At 46.1% G+C, this 22,763-nt stretch overlaps 2 protein-coding genes across 2 annotated transcripts in view; one reads left to right on the top strand and one right to left on the bottom strand.

The window, feature by feature from the left end:
* The first annotated feature begins 425 nt into the window (after nucleotides 1-425).
* IAH1 (isoamyl acetate hydrolyzing esterase 1 (putative)) lies at nucleotides 426-9,292 on the top strand. The gene is made up of 6 exons (XM_054279531.1): nucleotides 426-521; nucleotides 1,623-1,675; nucleotides 2,118-2,266; nucleotides 3,084-3,245; nucleotides 5,401-5,519; nucleotides 6,203-9,292. The coding sequence occupies exons 1-6, from the start codon at nucleotides 441-443 to the stop codon at nucleotides 6,368-6,370; spliced, it is 732 nt and encodes a 243-aa protein (XP_054135506.1). The 5' UTR covers nucleotides 426-440; the 3' UTR covers nucleotides 6,371-9,292.
* Nucleotides 9,293-9,832: 540 nt separating this feature from the next.
* ADAM17 (ADAM metallopeptidase domain 17) overlaps nucleotides 9,833-22,763 on the bottom strand; it is a 32,992-nt gene continuing 20,061 nt past the window's right edge. The window contains exons 8-19 of the mRNA XM_054279530.1: nucleotides 22,122-22,235; nucleotides 21,448-21,592; nucleotides 20,812-20,900; nucleotides 18,781-18,933; nucleotides 17,793-17,992; nucleotides 16,651-16,754; nucleotides 15,839-15,973; nucleotides 14,798-14,928; nucleotides 13,707-13,785; nucleotides 12,471-12,559; nucleotides 11,775-11,831; nucleotides 9,833-10,183 (exon numbers count right to left, since the gene is read on the bottom strand). Coding sequence (XP_054135505.1) covers nucleotides 9,833-10,183; nucleotides 11,775-11,831; nucleotides 12,471-12,559; nucleotides 13,707-13,785; nucleotides 14,798-14,928; nucleotides 15,839-15,973; nucleotides 16,651-16,754; nucleotides 17,793-17,992; nucleotides 18,781-18,933; nucleotides 20,812-20,900; nucleotides 21,448-21,592; nucleotides 22,122-22,235 — 1,647 coding nt within the window. The remainder of the gene's footprint in view (nucleotides 10,184-11,774; nucleotides 11,832-12,470; nucleotides 12,560-13,706; nucleotides 13,786-14,797; nucleotides 14,929-15,838; nucleotides 15,974-16,650; nucleotides 16,755-17,792; nucleotides 17,993-18,780; nucleotides 18,934-20,811; nucleotides 20,901-21,447; nucleotides 21,593-22,121; nucleotides 22,236-22,763) is intronic.

Genomic DNA, 22,763 nt, shown 5'->3' with positions numbered 1-22,763 from the left:
AGGTAGCTGCAGTTGTTGTCAAACGATGATCTTCATAGTAGTAGTAGTGTTAGACGATTAGCAAAATTAACGACACTTTCCTCCTCAAATTGTGTCGTTAGCAGGCTAAACAGCATGAAGCCTTTTAAATGAGGTAATTGCATTTTGCTAAGAAGGAAGTCTCTCTTTGAAAGAGATAAAGAGCATGAAGCTGCGCGCGTTCTGTCGGGAGCGCTTGCAGCCAGCACGGGGCTGTGTGAGGGGCGTGTGAGGGGTGGGGCCGCGGCTGCCCCGGGCGCGCCCTCCCCGCGCCGCTGAGCCTTTTAAAGAGGCCGTAAAAGATTGAGTGGGGCTGGAACCTGAACCCGGTTTGTAACCGGGGCCTTCCACCGGTCCGCCCCGTTTCTCGCTGCAGAGGAAGCGGCGAGGCCGCCGCTCCCGGCGGATGTCCGGCCGCGGCCATGGCGCTGGCAGAGGCGGGAGCCCGCGGGCGGCTCCTGCGCTGGCCCCGCGTCCTGCTCTTCGGAGACTCCATCACTGAGGTAGTGCCCACCCGCCCGCCCGCACCTGGCCCCGCCGTTCCCGTGTGGAGCTCCCAGGCCAGCGCGGCTCCCCGCACCGGGGCCGGCGGCCCAGCAGCCTGCCGGCGTTGGTCTGAGCTGCGGTGCCCAGCGGCGGGAAGGGGACGGTCCGGCTGCCCAGCCGGGAGCGCGCTCGGCCCCGGTCACAGCCCCGGACCCGCCGTGAGGCTGCGCCGGGGCCTTCGGCCTGGTGGCGAGTGTGGGATTCGGGGCCGCCTCACAGAAATTGTAGAGGCGCGAAGGTGCAGGGGTAGCTGGGATGTTGCGGTGTCAGGGGCATTTTCCTTGCGGGGGGCCCAGCGTGCTGCCCGTGCCGCCTGCAGGGACCTGTACCTGCCCTCCCGGCTCCTGGGGCAGCCCTGCTCCCCGTGTCTGGCTCGCCCAGGCCGGACACAGCTCCTCACTGAGGTGGCTGCCCCTGGTGAACGTGTCTGAGGCAGCAGCAGCTTTTTCGCCGTTCATTTTGGGTCCCCGCCTTCTGCGGCATGGGTTGTGTGGTATGTCACGGGGCTGCTCTGATAAAAAACTAACTAGAGACCAGGTTTATCTTTAATGGGAGATGGGTGTCTAAGCCGACTCAATGCAGAATTGTAGCAGAGAGGATGGTGCAGCAGTGGGGATAAGGAGAAGGAATTAGTTTTTCTGTTTCTGGAAGAGGTAGGTATTAAACTGAACTCTATGAAGAGGGAGGATTTTTGAGAGATGCTCTTTAGAATGAAAGGCTCTTAGAAATGAAGTAGAAAAATATTCCAAACACAGCAAACCCTCACTGGCCAAGATGAAACTAGAGCCCAACAGCAGTCAGTTTGGATTTTGAAGGGACTGCAGGGTCCATCCCTCCAGAGGTACCAGCCCTCTGTGGCCTCAGAGGCCAGCGGTGTGCCTGGGTAAAACCAGGAGTGTTTGACCTCAGAGCGACAGGGCAGGCAGGGAGGAGATGCACCAGCAGCAGTGCCAGAGGCCAGGCACATAAGCTTTTCAGGTGGGAAGGTGCCAGTGCTGGGGCTAAGCTCTGGGGAACAAGTTCTTCCAGTGAGGATCTAACATTTTTCTTGTTTTCAGTACTCCTTCCAGGAAAATGGCTGGGGGGCATACCTTGCTGAGAGACTGGTCAGGTAAGAGCTTACATTTCAGACATAAGTTCTAGCTTGCAGAAAGTCATGGAGCTTTTCTAAATGAAAACCAACGGTGGTTAATACTTAATACATGTTTATTTATTGACATTTATTTATTTAGTGAAGTGGAACTACCTTCTGGGCAGCATGCCTAGAACTGGTGAAAATATTCATTGGGTGTTTCCACTCAAAGCTTGAGTGGAAATTAAAAATCCCTTAGTGATTGTCAAGATTGTTGTCCTGGTTCCATGGTGTAACAGGTAAACAGTACATGTGCAGCCTGTGTGTGCACTTTCAAAGCATGATCCCATTGAAAACTCACGTGACATCTCATTTTTCCTGAGAGGGATGGAGGCAGATGGCCTGACAGAATGGGTCAAACCTTCCAAAGTTTTGTTTTGGTGGGCAGAGATGTTCTTTATGATTTGTGTCTTTGTTTCAGAAAATGTGATGTTGTGAACCGTGGGATCTCGGGGTACAACACCAGATGGGCTAAGTTGATTCTTCCAAGACTGATCACTGAAAGTACTGGTGCTGACAGTATTGCTGCAGTTACTATTTTCTTTGGAGCTAATGACAGTGCTTTGAAAGGTAGAGTAGCTTGCTTTCTGTCTTTTTTTTTCCTGTGACCTGTTCTCTTAAAACAGTTTTACAGTTTAGCAGAATAGGCAGAACATTTCAGAATAGGCTTCTCTTGGAACTGATTACTCTCTCTCCATTTGTACAGAGGTTTGTTTTTTGCCATTTCATTTGTACTTAAACCATGCAGTGCCTTCCATTTCTCTCCCTATCACCAAGTTTTAATACTAAAAAAATAAATTTCAGGGTGCTCAAGACTTAGTTGCCTAAAATTGGAGTTGGGCATCCAGTTGTTTCTTCTGTCTTTAAAGGAGACTGATGAGTTCTCAGCAGATGGGCTGAGGAAAGGAGGGAAGGGAGCATTTGGATTCTCTTTCAGATGAGCATAGCAGGATGCAGAATCTAATCAAAATGGTACCATCAGTGCCTGAAGGACTGACTGTATGTCCATGGGACTTTCCAGAATTTTCTCTGCACCCAAGAATATTGGAAATCGTGGGTTTTGGTTCAGGCAAGGTTTGAGGCGATTATATTTTCTGATACTAAGATACAAAGTTGTGAAAAAAGCATCTTAAAAAACCCCAGCTGTTGGGGTTTTTTTCCCTGTGCATTATTTTGCCTGTTGGAAATGCTGTGTTTAAACTCTTGATTTGCCTGCTTTGGGTATCGAGGAGCAGAATTTTCCTACCACAGCTCCTGAATCCATGACTGGGGGGAGCTGCATACTGGGTCTGAGTGTCCATGGCCATGCTGTGTGAAAGTGCTGCAATGCTGTGCAGGATCCTGCAGGGAGCTCAGCCCCACTGATGCCTGTGCTCACCCCTGGCAGAGCTGAACCCCAAGCAGCACGTTCCTCTGGAGGAGTACGCCGCCAACCTGAAGGGCATGGTGCAGTACCTGAAGTCAGTAGACATTACTGCAGACAAGATCATTTTGATAACACCCCCACCTCTTCAGGAATCAGCTTGGGAAAAGGCATGTCTTGCCAAAGGTAAAGGAGTGATGGGGATGAGTGGAATTCCTGCATTTTACCAGTGGAGTGTAAGTGACAGATCCCAGGTTGTCCGGTGGTTTCCTTCCTGTGTGTGCCAGATTGCAGTTGTGTTTATGATTTGTTGGAAAAGAGCTGCTATTTCACTGAACAACTTCTGGATAAGCTCATGGAGTAACTACCAAGTAATTACAAGCATCTTTTCCAAAGTGTTGATTGATGTGTTAATGCATAGAACTGACAGAAGTGGCTGCCCTCTAAGAACATGGGGTTTGTCAGCATGTCCTAGGCAGATTCCATCGTGTCCCAGCAGCTTCCAGAATAATACAAATTATTGAAGAAATGTTGGCATTGTGGGCCTTAGAAAAGTTTTTACTAGGTACAGCAGATTTCACATCTGTTTGGATAAGCAGTAATATTCCAGCCAGGTTTATTTTAAGGTTAAAAAAAACCATACCGGAGAATATCATATTCTAAGGATGCTAATAAAAGTGCCTGAAAAAGAAGGAGGTAGTTAAATTATTTCCCATTATGTTATTTAAGCTAATTCTAAAATTAGAGACATAATAGCACCACTTATTCATGTTACTGAGCTGGTGGAAATTGCCACAATCCCATTGACTCCAGCAGTGACAGATTTTAGTTCCTGAGAGCATGTGCTTTTTTCTGTTGGGACACCTTGTCCAGTTCTTGCACATTTATAAAAACTTCTGAGTTATGTCAGGTATAAATACATAGTACATAGATATACTGAGCTGGCACTGTTTGTGGCACAGTTTTCTATGATTTAAGTGGTGTTGCATATCCTGACTCATGTTTTCAATCAAAGTAGTAAAACTTTGAAGATGACCCTAAGTTTAAACTGTGTTAAATTAGACAACATTATTGTATGATTTTGCATTAGGAGGCTTTGATGTGATGTCATGTGAGCACACCTCAAATGCTGCTTATCTGGCTCCCAGCTGTCAAGGGGCACTTGTAATGTTAACCCATTTTCCTCTTAAAACTGTCCTTTTTATGGGGTAGGGATGGAGGAAACTTGAATTTACAGCATTGAATCTGCCAGCATATGTCTAAAAGAGAGTACTGTCTAGGGATGGAACAAAAGACAGGCTGATCTCAGACCATGGACCACAAATGAAGTGTTGTGGGCACAATAAGCAGCAATATCAGACCATCTGCCCTCCAGAATCAAGGAGAAGTTTTTCTGCCTGTTTCTGGTTTTGTCAGATATCAGAGCAAAGGAGAGATGGGAAGCAGGAGGATGGTGATGTTCACAGGAGCGTTCATCCAGGTGTGAAAAGTAGCAAGAGGGCTACTGCAAGGAGCAGCTGCATGTGGAGTCAGACAAAAAGCAGAAGGCAACTTGTAAATACATTTCCATTTACTTAACTCTGTTTTACCTGCCTTAGCAGGTGTATGAAGAGTTTAAATCTAAGCACTGCTTTCACCTGAAGCTTGCCAGAAGGTGAGAGCTGTGAGCAGCAGAATTATACTGTCTGCTTGTTGCTGTTGCTTCTCTCTCAAGCTGATGCATTTCTTCAGAAGAGACATTTTCAAGTGACTCAGAGGCAAAGGGTGCTCTGAAAAAGACCACACAAGCTGTAGCTTCCAGCCACTTACATTGCTGTGGATTTAGTTTGTGATTGGTTGTGGCTGCTGGTTTGACACCTGATGCAGGTGCTGTGTGTTGCAGACATTTTTTCATAGAAATCCTTTCTTTCAGATTTGTCCATCTTCTGGGAAGCTGAGGCCCCAGAAAGAGAATGTAAACAATGATTATCAGCTGCTGTGGAATGCAGTAGGATGCACCTGTGATTGGTTCATTTCCATGTGTACAATTAAGGGCCAATCACAGGGCAAGCTCTCTGGAACACAGTGACAGGGAACTCTCTTGTTTCGAGATTCTTTTCTATTCTATTCTTAGCTTAGCAGCCTCTGCAACTTCTCTCCTTATTCTTTTTAGTACAGTAATAATGTATTATATATCATATATCAATAAATCCAGCCTTCTGATCATCAACCAAGATTCTCGTCCACTTCTCTCACCCTGGAGACCTTCATCAGGGTGCTGTAATAGCTGTGTGCCACAGCAGACTGAGATCATGCTCATCGGTGGCAGGTGCTGGATGTTGTCCCTGTTTGTGCCTGGCAGGTGACAAGCTGAACCGCTGCAATGCCACCACGGGGCAGTACGCCCAGGCCTGCGTCCGGGTGGCCAAGGAGTGCGGCACGGACGTGCTCGACCTCTGGAGCCTGATGCAGAAGGACCAGGTACGGTGGGATCAGAAACACCTGAAACTGTCCCGAGCTGTGAAATGCATCACTTAGCACAGAGGAACCGGTGGTGCTGCGTTATCACTGAAATGCTGCAAGATACATCCAAATTACACTTTAGGGAAGGAAGAAAATTATCCAGAGTGCTTCATAGTTGGCAATGAGAAATAAAGCTGTATGCAGCCTGGCCATGGTCCTTGGTTAGCACATATCCCAAGTCCTTCATATCTAAATAGCCTTTTCCTTGAACTTGAGCCATGGAATAGGTTGGAGGGGGCCTCTGGAGGTTTCTTGTCCAACCCACTGTGCAGTGTTGGGCTAATTTCAAGGTCAGATCTGGCTGCACAAGGGTGTTGTTGATGCTTCTGACCAAATACCCAAACTCATCCATGGGAGACTGCAGACTTTCCCTGTGAGCAGCTAACTCTAGTTTGGACGCTGAACATTTTCTCTCCCCTACTGTCCCTGATACAGTAGACTTGTTGACTTTTGATTGCATCACTTAATCCTGTCATCTGTTACTGATGAATAGCAGTGATTTTGGCCATCAGAACATTCTCTTAACATTTTAACAAAAACAGTGAAAAATAAAACCAGTTTACCAGCTGGCTTTGAAGAATTACTAAAGGCACTTTGCAGCTAGCAATTCCACTAATACCTGGTTTTAACCTCTCTTGTAGGATTTCTCTTCCTATTTGTCTGATGGCCTTCATTTATCAGCGAAAGGCAACAGCTTTGTAGCAGCTCAGCTTTGGTCACGCCTGGAAAACAAACTGTCTGCCCTTCCTTCTCTGCTTCCTTACTGGCGTGACGTGGACCACACGAACCCCGAGGCCAGTCTGCTGTGACAGCCGTGCAGGGGGAGGCGGGGCAGCCACGCCAGGCAGAGCCGGCTCATTGTGCTGCAGGCTGTGTCCTCAGGGAACGCGGCACGGGGAGGCCCCAGCAACGCTCTTCTCTCTCTGTCCCCTTCTCTTGGGCTGTGGGAGAATAAAGGTGAGACCACTGGGCTGTGTCCTGAGGTGGTTTTTCTTCATGCTGCTGTTGCCAGGATAGCTGTGGGGATGAGTAGCTCTTTCCTTGGAGGACTCAGAGGAAAATGAGTCTCAGCTGTTCTGTGGCCAAGGGATAGAGGCTGCCCTGAGCAGTTCCTGGCCTTGCTGAGCTTTGGGGACTGCACTATGATTAATGCCATCTACTTGCTTTGAATGCAGAGGATCTTGTAAGAGGCAGTAGAGTGGAGTTTGCCAAGAGCAGTTAGTGTCAGTCTAAATTCATTTATTTGGATGTAATACAGCAGGAGCAGTAGTTCCCTAAGTTTTACTGTGGCTTTGGTACTGATAGAGAGTAGTTTAGAGCAGGGCTTTTAAAATTTAACTTACTCTGGCACCACCAGCAGCTTCTTTATACCCAGCTCTTCTGTATAGGCCCAGGTTTCAGACCAGTGCATGTTTTTGGGCAGTATAAAACTGTTGATATATGACCTTGGAGAAACTACCAGAGGTCTGCATCTCTTCTGACAAAGCTGCATCCTATGTCATTTGCCATCAAGTTAAGATGACCTTTTAAGTGAGTTGTTAAAATAATTTTACCTCATCTGATACGTAAATACTGCAGACTATGCAGGTTTTGGCCAAGAGAACGCAAACTACAACACTGCCTTTACAAACAAAAAAAACCCCATTGTCTGCAACCTAAATGAAATTCAACAAGTATGGAAAAAAATTGTTTGGGAAACGATTGCGTAGCAAGCCAGATAGCAGCAAAAATGAGGATAGATCTAATGTGCATCAAAATCAAATGGTGCATCACTGCAAGTGTAACCCCTCCATAGTTCTGGGCTGTGTTAACAGTTCAGTTGACATGGAGCAGGTGTGCTTATTATGTGAGGGGTGAGAGAGTAATGAGAGGCTCTCATGCTGTCCTGCACTGTCAGTGCCATTAGACTGCCTTTGCTTCATTAAATTAATAATCAAGACAAGCTGGCCAAGACCTGTCAGCTACTATGTAACAGTGTTATAAACTGAACCATAAGTATTTTTCATGTGCCTGGAGCCAGAGCAGAAGCAAGTTTGATATATAAATATTTATGAGTATTAAACTGGACTATCCTTTCCGTAATAAATGCTTACAGTAAATACTGGCTGAACAGCAGAAAGGGTTCCTAGTGGGAAGCCGTGGATCTTCCTGCCTTAGATGTTACAAACAAACCATGCAAGTACTGCTTTCAGTTTCTGGACTACAGCTCAGGCTGGGGGATGGATTCAGTGATTTCCAAGGCCTGCTCCAAATCTCTGTTTCCATGCTGCCAAGCACCTACCACTGCATGGTTTTCACCTGGCATGTAAAGACCTTTGTGCTGAGAACATGTGCTCACAGATTTGGTAGCTGGACAGGCATTTGAGCACACTCCCATCTCTCAGGCATTTAGTGTCACCATCTGAACTGATGACAATCTGCAGGACACATGGCATTCCAGCTCCAGGAAGCAGGCAGCCCTCACAGTGCAGGTCTGCGCCCTCATAGTCCAGGTCTGGCCTCTGCAGCTTCTGAGCTCAGAAAGGAGCAGTCAGAAATCCCGGCTCCTGCCTGGCTGCATGCCAGACTTTTAACCCAGGCTTTGGCAACCAGAGAATGGAGATCTTTTATAAAAGGGCTGCATAGAAACAACTCTTGTTTAACTGATTTTTTTTAATATAAAAAGCTTTTATTTTATTGGGAATTAAATTAACTCCTCACATGTGTACTTGGCACTGAATCAAAAAAAGAAAACCTGAACAAAACACAAACAACCCCAAACAAAGTTCAAAACCAGCATATAAAACATAATAGCTAGTCAGATAGGAATACCATAAGGCACACATTCAAGTAACTAGTGTAACAAGTATCCTTGGGAGGAGAGGGAGCACTCACACAACTCTGCAGCACAGGTCCTGTTCCTTTCCCTCACATTTAAAAACATGGGCCCACCACAGCCCCACATCCCTGTGCATGAGTCCCGGCTTGGAAGAGTTAAATGGTTCTGCCCTTGGCCATGCTCTGTCAGTTTAATCAACAGATTATTGTGGGGGAAAACAGCTGCAGAATGAAGGTGCTGTTGTACTACCAGGCCAGTTGCTCTGTGACTCTGCTGTGTCAGTCCATCTGCTACTAGGCTAAAACAATGCTCGTGTGCCGGTCCGAGCTCACCTGACAGATCTCCAGGTGTACAGAAGACACCATCCAATTATCGGTTTTTTACATCATGTTTTACTACCTGTGTGACTATGTGTATTCACAAAATCTCCTCCTTATACTTACCCTGCAAGTTTTAACAAAGGTTTATTTCTTTATTAAATTCACAATTGTTTTTAAACAAATGCCTCCCCTGCAGTGGAGTGATTTTTTTTCTGTCATTCATGCAGTAGAAGCTTCTAAAGGCCACAGAGACCACAGAAAACTGAGCTCAGTAATTTGAAAATTTCAACTATGGTGTTGCCTGTTTTAAAATAACATTTGGAGAAACATTTCTGCACCAAAACTGCTGTAAACAGCATCTGCATTAATGATTTCTTCCTTTATGCTTCTTTCTCCAAGTAGACACCTGCAGCACACAAACCTCAGTGCAGAGAGGGAAGCTCCCAACGAATGCCACCAAGACAAGACAGCCTCACCACTGAGGCAGAAGTGTTTCATGCTAGAGGAGCATTTCTCATGCACTGTGTACAGTGTAACAGCCTCTGTGATCCTTTGATTTACACAGAAGCTGGGCATTTTAAGTTTCTTTATTCTGAATGCTGCGAGACTGTATTTTTACCTGTTTCATTACTCTTTCTGTTCTCAAGGCATTTGCTCAGGCTTTTGGTTACATGTACCTTAAACTGCTAAATTATCTACTCTATTATGGAACATACTGCAGAGTTCATTTTGGTTTTAAAAGCCCCTTAATTTTATCTATCAGTGCTGTCAGACTACAAAATATTAAATTATAAAAAAAGGCCGATATACACAATCCAATATCCATCAGGACATTTGGTTTTGCACCACAGGTCAAAGGAAATGTTAAAGGTCAAGGAAGTAGAAAAACAAATCCAAAAAGCTTCAAAAACAAGCCAGTTCTAGTTTGGATTTTCCTTTTTAAAAGATATAATGCTCTAATAAATGTAGTTTAAGGAAGGTCATACACATGACCAGCATCTGCAGTAGGTCGCTTCCTTATTCTCCCACTCCCTCACAAAAATATATATACATATATTTATATTTATAGAAATGAAATGGTTTCAGATCCTCGTTTTGGGGACGGAGTCACACACTGAGAAGGCAGCAGGACACTAGCACTCCGTTTCTTTGCTGTCCACGCGGTTCTGGCGCTGCAGTTTGAAGGACGAGGCTTTCTCGCTCCTGATGACGGGGTGCTCTGTCAAGTCCTCGAAGGATTTGGCGGCGGAGCTGCTGTTTGGGAAGGGGTCCTTCTCGAAGGCGTCCTCGTCGACGTGCGAGTCGGTGCTGGGGTCCTCCTGGATGGTGTCCATGCGCTGGTGCTCCTGCTTGGGCGGCGCGGGCGCGGCGGGCGCGGGCGCCAGCGGCTGCAGCGGCTGGTGGCGGCCGGCGGCCGGCGCCGCGGGGAACGGCTTGATGATGCGCACGGAGGCCGAGTCCAGGCTGCTGAGCATCTCCACGTTCTGCAAGACACAAGCGGCCGCGTCACCGGCAAAGCAACCGGCGGCCAGCCCGGGGTTGGGCTTCTGCAGCGGTTTTCAGTTCTGAGGAGCAGCTGCGCTCCTGTGAGAACAGCTTAAAGGCTGCCGTGTCCTCTGTGCCACTCCCTAAAGGCAGAAACGCTTTTCTGTCTCTGCTTCCTCCTCCTCTGTGTAAAGCACTACAGGTGACAGCCTCACTGGGAAGAGCTGGTGAGTCGGCCCTTCCTTCTGGGGCCCAAACTGCTTTGGCAAAGCCTAGCACTGGAAACTCAATATCAAACCACATGGCACAGAGCTCAGTGTAGGGAAACAGTCCAAGGTACAGCTTATTCCAGTCCTCCAACTTGGAGAGTTCATGGTTTCATGTACAAGAACTGCACTGAACATAGGGTCAAACACTGCAGGGATCAGTGTCATCATAACTCAATCCAGATTAAGTTCAAGTCCATTGATGTCTGCAACTATTTCAGCATGATTTGGAAAATATCCAGATATCTCTAAGCATAAAAATTCCCCAAGGACCTCAGCAAATGCTAATACTGGGAAGAAGGAGATATTTACCTGCTACCATTTCCCAACTCTCCATCCTCACAGGTTCAAAAGACATAAAATCTGTTTATTAAACTGTTGCTGGTGCAAAGAGGCCATTGGCTATTCCTGTGCTCTCTCCCCTGCCTCTGGGATTTTCTCAATTGAATGCAGGTAAGGAGCACTAAGATAACTTTTCTCATGTCACAGCTATGGGGCACTCAAACTAAGATCACCCTCAGTTCTGTCACAGTAGACGACAGAGGCACTCTGCCTCAGTAGTCTCTGACTTCAGTATGCTTCTTCCAATGGCTGCACAAGGAAGAGCTCCACAAGGCTTTTTTTCCCCTCCCCTAACAGAACAACTTTTCCTTAACTGAATATTTTAGTTGTTAATAGGAACTGGACTGTCAAAGCACAGGAAAGGATACCCAAACCTCTATGCCACAAGGTGCCCCGTGCTGGACTATAATTAAAATTTATCTTGGCACTATTTTGCTCTTCCCCTCTCCCAGCTCATTATCTACAAGCTGAGAAGTGCTGCTGATGTGACCCTTGAGCAACTGGAAAGCTGTAGCACATCTGGCTGCTAGAAGCCACCTCCTGCAAACAGCCATTCTGCAGCAAAGACACTGCATTTGGCAGAGATTTTTGAGCCTCATGCTTCAGTGACTCCACCTGGCTGGGAGCTAGCAGCCTGTGGCTGGTGCTGCTCAGGGGGATGCTGGACACAGGTGAAGCCATGCTCTGCAGAGCAGAGTGGCTTCCTGCCCTCTCTGCTGCACCACAGGGCCTCTGCCAACAAGGCTCAGCTCTTGCAGGAAGGAAGGATCAGACCTTGCCATGCTGCAGTGCTTGGTAAGAGTGAACAGAAGCTTGTTCAGAAACCAGCTGTCCCTCTCATGGATTCACCCCTCTGCAGCATGGGGCTCTGGGGCTCTCCCTCACTACTCTTTTGGAAAATATTCTGCAGATATCCGAGGTTCAGGTTTTCCAATACACATGGGACAGCATTCTGCCAATTCAGGCATAGACAGCAACTTACACTGGGGCAAAACAGGGACTTTGTGTTCTCCTCATACTGCTTGTCCAATTTCTTGTCCTATTGAAAAACACACAACAAAATAAGAAAGTTAATTTCCCTATGGCAAAGACTCCTTTTCCCTGCAAGGACTCAGCATGGGGTCCCCTGCTTCCCATGCCTTCCCATTCATCCCAGGAGTGCTTGTGGGCACAGCACCCCTTTGCTCTGCCCCACACACATGTCCACACTACATGCTCTGCACACCACATGTCCACACTCCCTGTGGCCATGGCTCACTGACTCTCTTTACCCATCCACCCAAAATCAACTAAGATCACTTCCCACTCTGGGTTTTCTCTCAAAATGTGGGTGTCTTTTCTTCACAGAGCTTTAGAAGACTTTGTTTTTAATGATAAAAATACTAAAATTATACTTGGGTGGAACTCACAAGGCAGAGAAAGAAAATCTGCCTGGGAAAGAATGGGAAAGGCTCCAGGGAATAGTCATGGGAGCACTGGGTCTGCCATGCCTGGCACAGTTTAGCAATAGTTTTGCCTACTGAAGGAGCAGTAAAAGCCTTACATATGCTGGATTTCCCCCCAGGGTTTGCTAAAAACTTCCCATCACTTCTCCCACAGCCATCTGCCACTTCACATATGAAGGGTGTTCTCACAGCAAAACCCAACAGAGCAGTTACCTCAAAGACAGCTTACTCACCACACAGTGCACAAGGATGCTGAGAGGAATCCAGAACAGTAAGGAGAAGACAAGCACAGAGCCCACTATATTATCTGCTAGGAACTTCCCTGTGGAACCAAGTTCAAATCTGTCAGTCACCCACCAAATACTCTTTGAACACACACATCTATCCCCCCCTTCTGCAGCCACTGCTCAGGCAACTGAAGCCTCAGCATTGCTTAGAGAAGCACAGGCTGCCTAATTTGAGGTAGGCAAAGCTAAAATTACACAATTTTAAAAAATTGTATCCAGTATGTTAACAGTAACAGGTTTTACTCTGTTCTCTGAAGAGAAACGCTGTGAGGCTGTAATATTGAACATGGGCTGTTTTGGAACAGCCTATACTGAGCCAGCCAGGCTGCCCCTCTCACTTACACAAGACACACTGCGAGTCCATCACCACATTCTGATGTAACAGCCACGTGATCTCTACCTGCCTCCACCCACAAAATATTTGGATGCCAAAGATTCAAAAACTGCCTCCATCCAAGCAGGCAAAATAGCTTTTATCAGTTAGCTAAGAAACAATTTTTTGCCCCTAAAACTGGGGATTGAAAGCTGCAGCTCAGGTAATGGCACTATGCAGGCACAGTGGTGCCATGAGCACACACAGTTAGGGCTCAGGACACAGCACCAGCTTAACCAGGGTTTTGTCTGGTGCCAGTAACACAGTGAGACACTGGGGGTGACACCTGGGCTGAGGTGACACCTGCTTGGGTTGCACAGCTGGGATGAAGACCAAGGAGGCCCACTCAGTCACAGGGAGTGACTCAGCACAGGCACAGCTTGAGATGTGTGACCTCTGGCTTTCTTAAATGTGTTCTCCTCCCTTTCTGCTGACATTTAAATCCCACTGAGAGGCCCACTTTATACCCTGCTGAATCTAGCTGACCTCTAAAGAGACTGATTGTTATTTGCTTTTCTCTAATTGACCTAGTTCCTGGTATTTGGACAAGAAGTTATCATCCGTTTCACAAGCTTGGAAGATGCCTAAAAAAAATGGAGTACAAAAATGCAAAACAATCTCCCATCCTTTCAGCTTTAAAAGGTGAGATCAGTAGTCTCAAACTTCAGGCAAAAATATACTTTGATATATCACAAGCACAGCTACCCTTGCACATGATGAATAAATCCAGCCAGTTAACTCCCCCTGAGGCTTTAGAGGTTCATGTCATGAACTCAAAAATGCCCAAAGGACACGGTTATTTATCTTACCAAAAGTATTGATGCTGAGTTGGTCTATGAAATCCCAAAACCGCTCAATCACATCCTGGACTTGCTTCTCGCATTTGCCCTACAAAAGTAACAAAATCATTTTCTACCACCCAAGTATTAAGTACTGCCTTCTTGGAGAGGGAGGGACAATGATAGTAATGAAATGAGAACTACAGACACAACACAACTTAATCTACATTCTGAATACAGAATTACACCCATGCCCAATAGCAGCAATCCATTTTTACTGCCTTTATTTTTATCAAGCCAGTTTCACTTGAATTGTGGTCTGAATCAGATCATTTTTGTTCGAAATGTACAAAATTCCCTCCACCTTTGGCCCATGTTAGGGGACATAAAACTGATGTTTCAGTAGAGATTTAAACACTGGAAGCCTCAGTTCCCATTATTCAAAAAGAAGGCTGCAGCTCTCAGGAGCCCAAGGTTACAGACAAACTCACTCCCAGATTTGGCTGTGCTGGTTTAACACAGCAGAACCTTGATCCTCCAGTTCTGCCAGCAGAAGGACTGGGGCATGCCCTCCCAAATTCACTTCTGCTGACACCCAGTGGGTGTCACTGGGGTCTGCAGGTGTCTGTACAGCTGAACCATGGAAAAGGCCACGGAATGCCAACAACCCACCAGTGTCCCTGCCACAGGCTCACTGCCCCTTTCAGATACTGCTGGCTGGATTTCCATGTGATTGCTCCCTGACCTGAATTATTGGAATAAAAACTGATTGAGCTAACGGGAACAACGGGAAAAGGCAAGCGCTGCAAACCCAATCGAGCTTGGGCAGCGCTCGGTCCCCTCCTTTGTGCAGGCTGCCAGGCTGCTGAGCTGAGCAGGGTCCCTGGCTGGGCTGTGGGGAGCAGCAGAGGGGACAATGAGCAGCTCCAGAAGGTAACAGCTTCCCCTTGCGTGGGTGCCTGCAGAACTCCAACACCCACAGCCTCCAACACCCTTTAGTATTTACCCCGTGAAGAGGTACTTAAAACCCATCACCCTGCTCAAGCTCTGGCTTCTCCTCCCCAGCACAGGGCTCCTCCCCAAGGACTCAGAGCCGAGCGGGCAGAGCTGGGCACACTTACATTTGTGTCACAGAAGCCCACGGTGCACGGCTTGCCCTTGCGCAGGAACAGGAACTGCTCGTTGGCATCCACGTACGGCGTGCACCTGTCGTGCTCGTCCCGGCAGCACACCTTGCAGGAGTTATCTGTCTCTGAAATGGAGCAGCACACTCATGCCTTGGGAGCACAAAGAGTCACCTGCAAGCCACTACCCTGTGTGTCTCCTGGCTGAGCACAGTCCTGGCCAGCTGCCCCACAGGGAAAGCAGGGCCAAGCCACCCAGTTTTGGGCACTCTGACAATCAAGCCTAAAACTCAATCACATGCCCTGTGCAACATATTAAGGGGTACAGTGGGACCAAGTCCTCCAAGCTGATACCCCAAAACTGCACTAATCCACAGGCCAATGAAGAGGTTCTAAGCACATCCAAAAAGATAGATTTAAATATTTCTTGGGCTCTGAGTCCTCTAGGTACCTGACTCCTCAGCTATACCCTCCATCTCAAATGGTGGTGCTCACAACAGTTCCTTGTGTTACCCCTGTGAAGTTTTCATCCCACTCCCAAGCTGCTTTCCCATATTTAGGGGATAAAATGGACAGCAAAGGAGCAAGAAAAGTCACTGGCAGAAGTGTATAGCAGGCAAGTTAGCAGGAGAATTAAGTTGGGCATTCTATATTCTCAAGACACTTTAATCTCTCTGAAATCTCTCTTTAATCCCTTGCTGGAGGCCACCACTCCTCTGTCAGATGCCGGATCCAGAGGTTGGTTGGAATCTCCTTACAATCCCTTCTTGTCCATCTGTGGTAGGGCTGGAAGGCAGGAGAGTGTCCTCTCCTTTAGCTGGAGTGTCAGAGCCTAAGTCTCATCTTAATGTCTTCAACCCAACCACCACAAGACAGAAGACATTCACATTCCCTTTTTAAACTGAGAACAGCTGACAAAACCCAACAGTTTAAACTTTTCCAGAAACCACAAGCTCAGCCCACAGTGAAGCCAGGACTGTCCAAGGAGCAGGGCTGAAACACAGACTTCAGCCCCAGTGCCACTGCAGTGTCACGCACCGTTGCAGGCGCACGAGCGCAGGTTCCGCTCCCTCTCGCAGAAGGGGACGCACTCGCCGTCCTTGCACTTGCCCATGTCCACGCACACGGTGTCATCCGGAGCGTTCCCCGGGGGGGGACACTCGCTGCTGTTCCCTGCAGATGGAAGTCAGCACAGTGGGAGGGCTGTGTTAGAGCAAAGGGCAGAGAACCTACGTGTGCAGAAGAAAGAAGGAAAATAATGGAAATACAGACTTATCCCAGGAAAAGCCCAATAATAGCTTGCTCTTGGCTTTCAGCTGCAGGCTGCCTGCCAGCTGCTCTGAGAGGCAGCAGAAGCTCTGGAGGCTTTCAACAGCTCAGGGGCATTGTGGCACTGGCAATCAAGCAGTAGGTGCAGACCCTGGAGCCCCCCTCGGCAAAGCACACGCTGACTTGACTCCCTGTCCCCAAGAAAAACTATGAGGAGGAAGTAAAACAAGTGGGGAAGTGAAGAAAAGCTGCAGTAATTCCACCTTTTCTATGCAAAATTCATTCTTGTTTCCCCCCAGGGACACACTCTGTTTTGCTTTTTTTTTTCCTTTTTTTTAAGGGAAAGAAACAAAAAAAAATTTTATAAACAACCTTTTTTATGTTCTTCTGGGCAATAAATCACAAAGTGACTCTTGAACTACAATGAAACTCATTATAGGAGCATACTGTGATGCTTAACTGGTCTCTAAAATTGCATGTACCGGATGACTAAAGGGCACTAGACTGAAAGTGGGTACAACAGGACATTGAGCCTGAAGCACTTGGCTAGCTGACATACAGGGGACAGAACCACATCCTACCAGTGCAAAAAGACTCTCCTTTGCAAGTGGCATTTATGGCTTCCTGGCATTTCTTTTGTGCACTTTCAAACTGGCAGCCTTTACAGCAAGGACTGTTTCGGTCACTGGGGAAAGATCAAAATGAAAGAAATAAATATTAACCAATTTTTAAAAAATAAGTACAAGTTGACAAAGCCAGAGGAAAAAAGATGTTTAGGAAATAAAAAGCTACTTCTTGGAGACTGACTCATTGATTCAACCTTTGTTGTCTCTGCCCCCCTCCTACAATCACCTTTCTACATACATAGTCACTCTTCATGTACTGAAGGCCAAATCACATAGAAAGTACAATATATTGAGAGACAACAGAGGGACCCTTGTATTTATTCAAGGCACTTGGATCAACCTCTGGTAACCTGCTGTGCAACTTAGGACAAGATCTTTCACCCTTTCCTTCCCCAAACATTTCTCCCCCTTGTGTTTGTCCCAAGGGTTTCCTACTTCGTATTCTGCATTGTCTTTACTTTCATTTTCTCACCTAATACATGAAGGCCCTTAGTACAAAAACACTCATTAAAATGCGTGGATTTTCTTGCTAAACAACAGGAATTGCACAAGCTCTCTAATGTTACATGGTGTAGAGCTGAACTATGAAAAAAAAAGATTGGACACTGCATTGCAACAAGGCCATGAACATCCCAAAAAGCAACAACAGAAAGAGGAGTCACTTAGTGCAGTCACTGTGTTGTCTGCTCAAACACATTTTGCAGCATTCTGGAATTACCAGCATGTACCAGTGTAAAAAGCCTCCTTCCAACACAAACAAAACTTGTATTTGCACAGAAAGTGTGCACAGGAAATTTTTTTATGCTTTTTGATTGCCTAAGTTTGCCTAATAATAATGGTAGTAATAACAATGACAACACAATAATAATTTGCAAGACTGTGGCTCTTGACACTTCTCAGGAAAGCAAACAGAATGCTATAAAAATTAATGTCTGCATACAGAAGCCTTTCATGAAATCTTTCACTGTTGTGAGCTCACTCATTCAGCCTTAAAGCCAGGAAAGGGGCCTGTGACACTGCAGGTGGCTTTAGGAGCTTTTAACCCAACCCAGCGTTCTCTCCTGTGTAAAGAGAAGCTGCAGCTCATTTCCCCTTACCTGCACTTGGCACCCTCTCTCAGTTTGCAGTCTGCAGAGCAGCAGGGATCAGCCAGCTGGTACAGGAGGCCAGGGTCACATTCCTCGCCTTCATCCACTCTGGAGTTCCCACACACTTTGTTGTTGCGCTCTTTGAAGCACTCCTGGGCCTTGACCTCTATGGTCCTATGGATGGATTTTTTGCTGCAGCTTGAGAACATCTAGAGAGTCACAGAGGAAAAAAGCAGCACTGAGTGTACCTTTCTGTCAACAACCGGCATCCAGGACAGCCACAGCCTCCCCGTATCTCTGAGCCCTGGCATTCCAGAAGGCAGTTATTCCCTTTGTACTGCCAGTTTGGTACCTTGGAAGAACTTTAGCTGGGTCAGTAACAGACACTGCTGCACACTGCAGGGGCTGCCCCACTGCTGCAGCCTGGCCCAGAGCCAGCTCCAGCTCCCCCACGGCTCCGGCCCCAGGACGGGATGTGAGGCTGCACAGGAGGCACAGACTGCGCTGCCTCTGGCCAGAGGGGCTGGGCACAGGGCAGGGCACACTGCAGGCCAAGCATCCCCTGCTCATCTGGGTTTCATCTGTACAACAGGCACAATGCCAAGCCCACAGTGCCAGGGCAAACTTCCACCACGGCTGTGGCACCTGGCAGCCCCTCTCCAACAGCAGCTATGGAGCACCCCAAGGCTGTGTGGGACTGAAGGTGCTGGATTTGACTCTTGCTGGGACTTGCTTGTAGCAGCATATGGCCACAGCTAATTACAAACAACTAATTAAAATGCACCTTGACATGCTATGAACTCCAGTGAAACCCAGATTACAAAGATGAGCTTATCTTACAGAGAACCAAACTGCATGCAAATGTTTTCTTATGGCTAATCCATTACATTCTGGTGGTTTCAAACTACAGGAATCATTAACTAAATAGATTTGCCATGCAAAGGGTCACTAACCATAGCAGAAACTTTTGTGTTGATGCAAAACTAAACAACCATACCTTGTTGTTTTCATGATCCCCACTGACAGCAATAGGATACATGACATATTTCCCACCCTGGTCTTCAGTGGGCGCACACTCTGGCAGACTGTCAGGATCGTGCTCTGCTCCAAAGTTATGTCCAAGTTCATGTGTTGTAACCAGGTCAGCCTCCTTTTTTGAACATGAAAAAAAACAATGTTGGAAAAAATTAGTCTGACCAATAAAGGACAGAACATCCCAGCTACTTCTAGGCCACCAGAAATACTAAAATACACCAAGATGATAGGAAATTGTCTATGAACATTTTTCTGGTTTTCTAGAGAAATTAAGGTAAATAAAATTGTGGTCCTTTTCAAAGTTAAGTTCAAGGACTAGATTTGAACATTGAATCACTGTTCAAGGCAAAATACTGTCCTAGAATACCAATTCAAACTTGTTTTCAAGGCAATGCAGATGCTTAAATATGAAAATTTCCTTCTATGTAGCTGGAAGGCATAAAAAGTTAAACCAAAAGTCAATCCAAACAAACACCAGCTACTCCAATTAGTCAATCTCTTGTTTAACAGATCTTGCCATTAGAATTATTTCTTCTAAATGGACGATGACATTAGGAGTGCTGAATAAACTCCACTACTGCATGATTTCTAGGAAAGACACCCACAATTGTGGCCCAACAGGGATGGATTTCCAACACCATTTATGTGAGGCACGCCTGCCTGTGCTGAGGATCCCAAACCGGCTCTGCTCGCTGCGCGCCTCCCACGGCGCCCTCCCCAGCAGATGGTGTCACGCTCACAAGGTGACAACCACAAATTAAACTCACACAGAAATAAAGATAACCACAAGGAGACTGGGCAACTCTGGAGAGGAACTGTCACTGCAGCTGCTGTGTGGGCACGGGAAGGACCAAGAGCTGCCGTGACCTGCCCCAGTCTGTGTCTAAGCATGGCCAATGTGGGAGCCAGAGACAGGAGAGCCGCCCAGGCATCCCTCCTGGCCTTCACTGTGTTTCATTTGGAGAAGACTTTTAAGGAGGCTGTTTTGGTTTTGGTATTTTTAAACCGAAGTGGAAACCGTGCAGCACTTTCCCTGTGAAATCAATGTGAACCATCATCCCAAGCCCTAAGCCTGCCACTGGGAAGACAGAAAACTAAACCTCCTTTGTAATCTAAGGCAGAACTGCAGTCTGGAGATTGAACAAATGCAAATAGCATGGCAACAGCCATTACTAGAGCTCTCTGTCAACATCCCTCTAACACAAAGCTTTAGTGTCTTTTTTCCCTATCTTCTTGACAGTTTCTGTGCCAAGTTTTAGCCCACACATCAATTATAAATTCCTATTATTATAATCATGCTACAGAAAAGCACAGCTGAGAAGCCAGCAGAAGTCAGCAAAAGTGAAATATGCCCAACTTCAAAGATTTAACAGAGGCAGACATAGGCACTGCTCTGGTGGCTTTACAAGTGAGACAATGCTCATATTTAGGCCTTTGTGCATTTACTATCTCAAAGTATGGAAAAAATGCAGGAAGCATCAACTTACATTAAGCTTAGTATTAGCACTAATAAGCTGTGTCTACTATACTGTTCACTGCTCTAGTTACTCAGGAAACACAAAAATCAAGTGGAGGAATTTCATTAAAAGGCTCAAACTAAACCTCCTACTTTGCCTACTTGCTCTGTTTGAGGGTTTGTTTTGTTAAGAGTTTTGTTGTTTGTTTGGGGATTTTTTGTTAAAACAAAATACATTTAAATTCATCTTCAGACATCAAAAGCCTGCTTATATCTAGGAAACTATAGGTCCTTTGAGACACTAGCTGTTTCTGTTTCTGCTTCACAGTGAGTTCAATTTTCAGTTCCATTCAGTCCTGTCTCCCCTTGTCAGCTACAACAAAAAAGATGATTTTTGTTTTATGCTCTATATCCTTGTCCTCAGAGATCTCACTCAAATGGAAAGCCAGCAGCTCTTTTCTGAGAGAGCACAGGAGTTTGTCACAATCCCATGGCACACACCACCAGCACACACATATGAGGAGGATCCTCTTCTACCTTTGTGAGGATGGTCTTCCCATAGTTCTTGGTGCTGGTCAAGCCACTGTTCAGATAGATATCCTTCTTTACAATTTGACTGTAATAAGCTGAAAGAGTGAGAAATAAACAAATTAAAATGGAGAAACATTTTTCTTGAGTTTCAGGGTACTTCTGGGAAGAGAGGGATACTTGTCTGGGGAAATGAACAGCTTTACAGCTTTATTGTTCTCATAGGCTCACTAGTGAGACCCTGTCAATTTTTGGAGCTGGGAATCTTTCAAGCACAGCTCCAACAGCTCATGTATTGCAGTAAAGGCAAAACCAGCAGAAATTTCCAAGACAACAGCATCTGCCATTCCAGAACCGCTGCAGGATGTGCCCACACAAAGCAGCCCTTAGAACAGGGTTTTTTCTATACAGCCTGCTCACACCAGATAGCTTAGCAACTTTGTTTAGTGACTTTTATCCTTCCCCCTTTTTCCAGCTCCAGCCAAAAAAAAACCCAGCCATCCCTTCTATGTAAAAAACCAGCTCCTAGAGTGTGTGCAAATAACACAACACACTCCATGAAAGTTGGAGAAATGAATTAAACATGAATAACAAAAACTAGCTTCCAACCCAGAACTGGGAGAGAAGAAGAAGAAGAAGCCTTGCCTTTAGGACAAATGCCACCATGGCTGTTAGGTCTGGGAGAGCCAACATAAGCCAGTCCAAGCGTTCCCATGTCAAAATCTTGGTACGTGAAGAGATGAGCAAGGCACACGTGAGCTGCTTTCTCTGCAATATCAAAGCTAAATTGCTTTAAAAAAATAAAAACAAGTCAAATCCCTGTTAGCTTACAGTGCTTGTTAGAAGTCTATAGATAATTATATTTATTTAATGTGCCAGACAAGTACCCCCCAGATCTGGTTAAGTCAGAAAACAGCAGCTGCTTAGCAGTCCTGCAGAGCTGCAGGAAATTAAACTCATGCCCAAGTACACTGTACACATTCATTTACATAACTTGTCTATTCATTCTCCCTTTCCACAGGGAGGACAAAGCCAAGCACAATAACTTGATGAAGGTCACAAGGCAGCCAGTCTCAGGGCCAGACACATCAGGAGTGCCTGACTCAGACCACATTAATGAGACTAATTGATGTCTGCTCTGTAATTATGCAAGGGAGCCCTTTACCAAGGGCTACAGGGCACAGCAGCTGGTTTGACTTTGTGTGACATCTACACATCATGCAGAGGGAGCAGAGGACTTTCACCCTTTACTACAGAGCAGCCACATGAATGACCAGTTTTCTGTTAAGGGCCACAATTTTTCAAGGGTTACAACCTACCTCTAGCAGCATTTTCACATCCCAGGCATCTTTCTTATCATCTGGGTAACTTCTTGCCATATTATAATGTTTTTCTCCAGGTTTTACAGGATTTGGCTCATTGTGGATAATAATCTACATGTCAAAAAAGGGCAACAACAATGAACAGGAATTTTTGTCAATTTTATAGCTACAGAAAAGGTTTCAATGTAATTTTAAATATCCCAATAGGTCTGTAAGGAGAAAAAATCAGACTCAGCAAGATTCTAATATTAACTTTCCAGTCTCTGCTAGTTAAATAAACCAACTAAATCATAACTACATTGTAAGTAACCATTTTACAGGATAACATCAGAAGTTTTCACTGTAAAATTCTGCTTTGAGATGCCTTTTACTTTTAGAAAAAACCCAAAGAAATAAAACCAGTACAAATAACCCCAAATAATTTCAGAGCTCTAGCTAACCAAAATGTATGTTAAAGGACTGCCACTTTCCCAGTAATCCAGAATTAGCTCATCATGTTCTCCACCCCCTCCCTGCCCAAGTAATGCTCCTTCTTTATGCCTGCAGATCTTTTCCCAGCAAAGGGGCAGCTGGCTTGTACCATGAGTCTCCATGTCCCACACCACAGCCCTTGCAGTATGCTGAGCTGATGGCCTCCTG

The sequence above is a fragment of the Melozone crissalis genome, unplaced genomic scaffold (assembly GCF_028551555.1).
Source record: "Melozone crissalis strain CALT ecotype California unplaced genomic scaffold, PUWL_Pcris_2 ptg000027l_1, whole genome shotgun sequence".
In the NCBI taxonomy this organism is placed as follows: Eukaryota; Metazoa; Chordata; class Aves; order Passeriformes; family Passerellidae; genus Melozone; species Melozone crissalis.
This window is presented reverse-complemented; position numbering and strand designations above follow the sequence as displayed.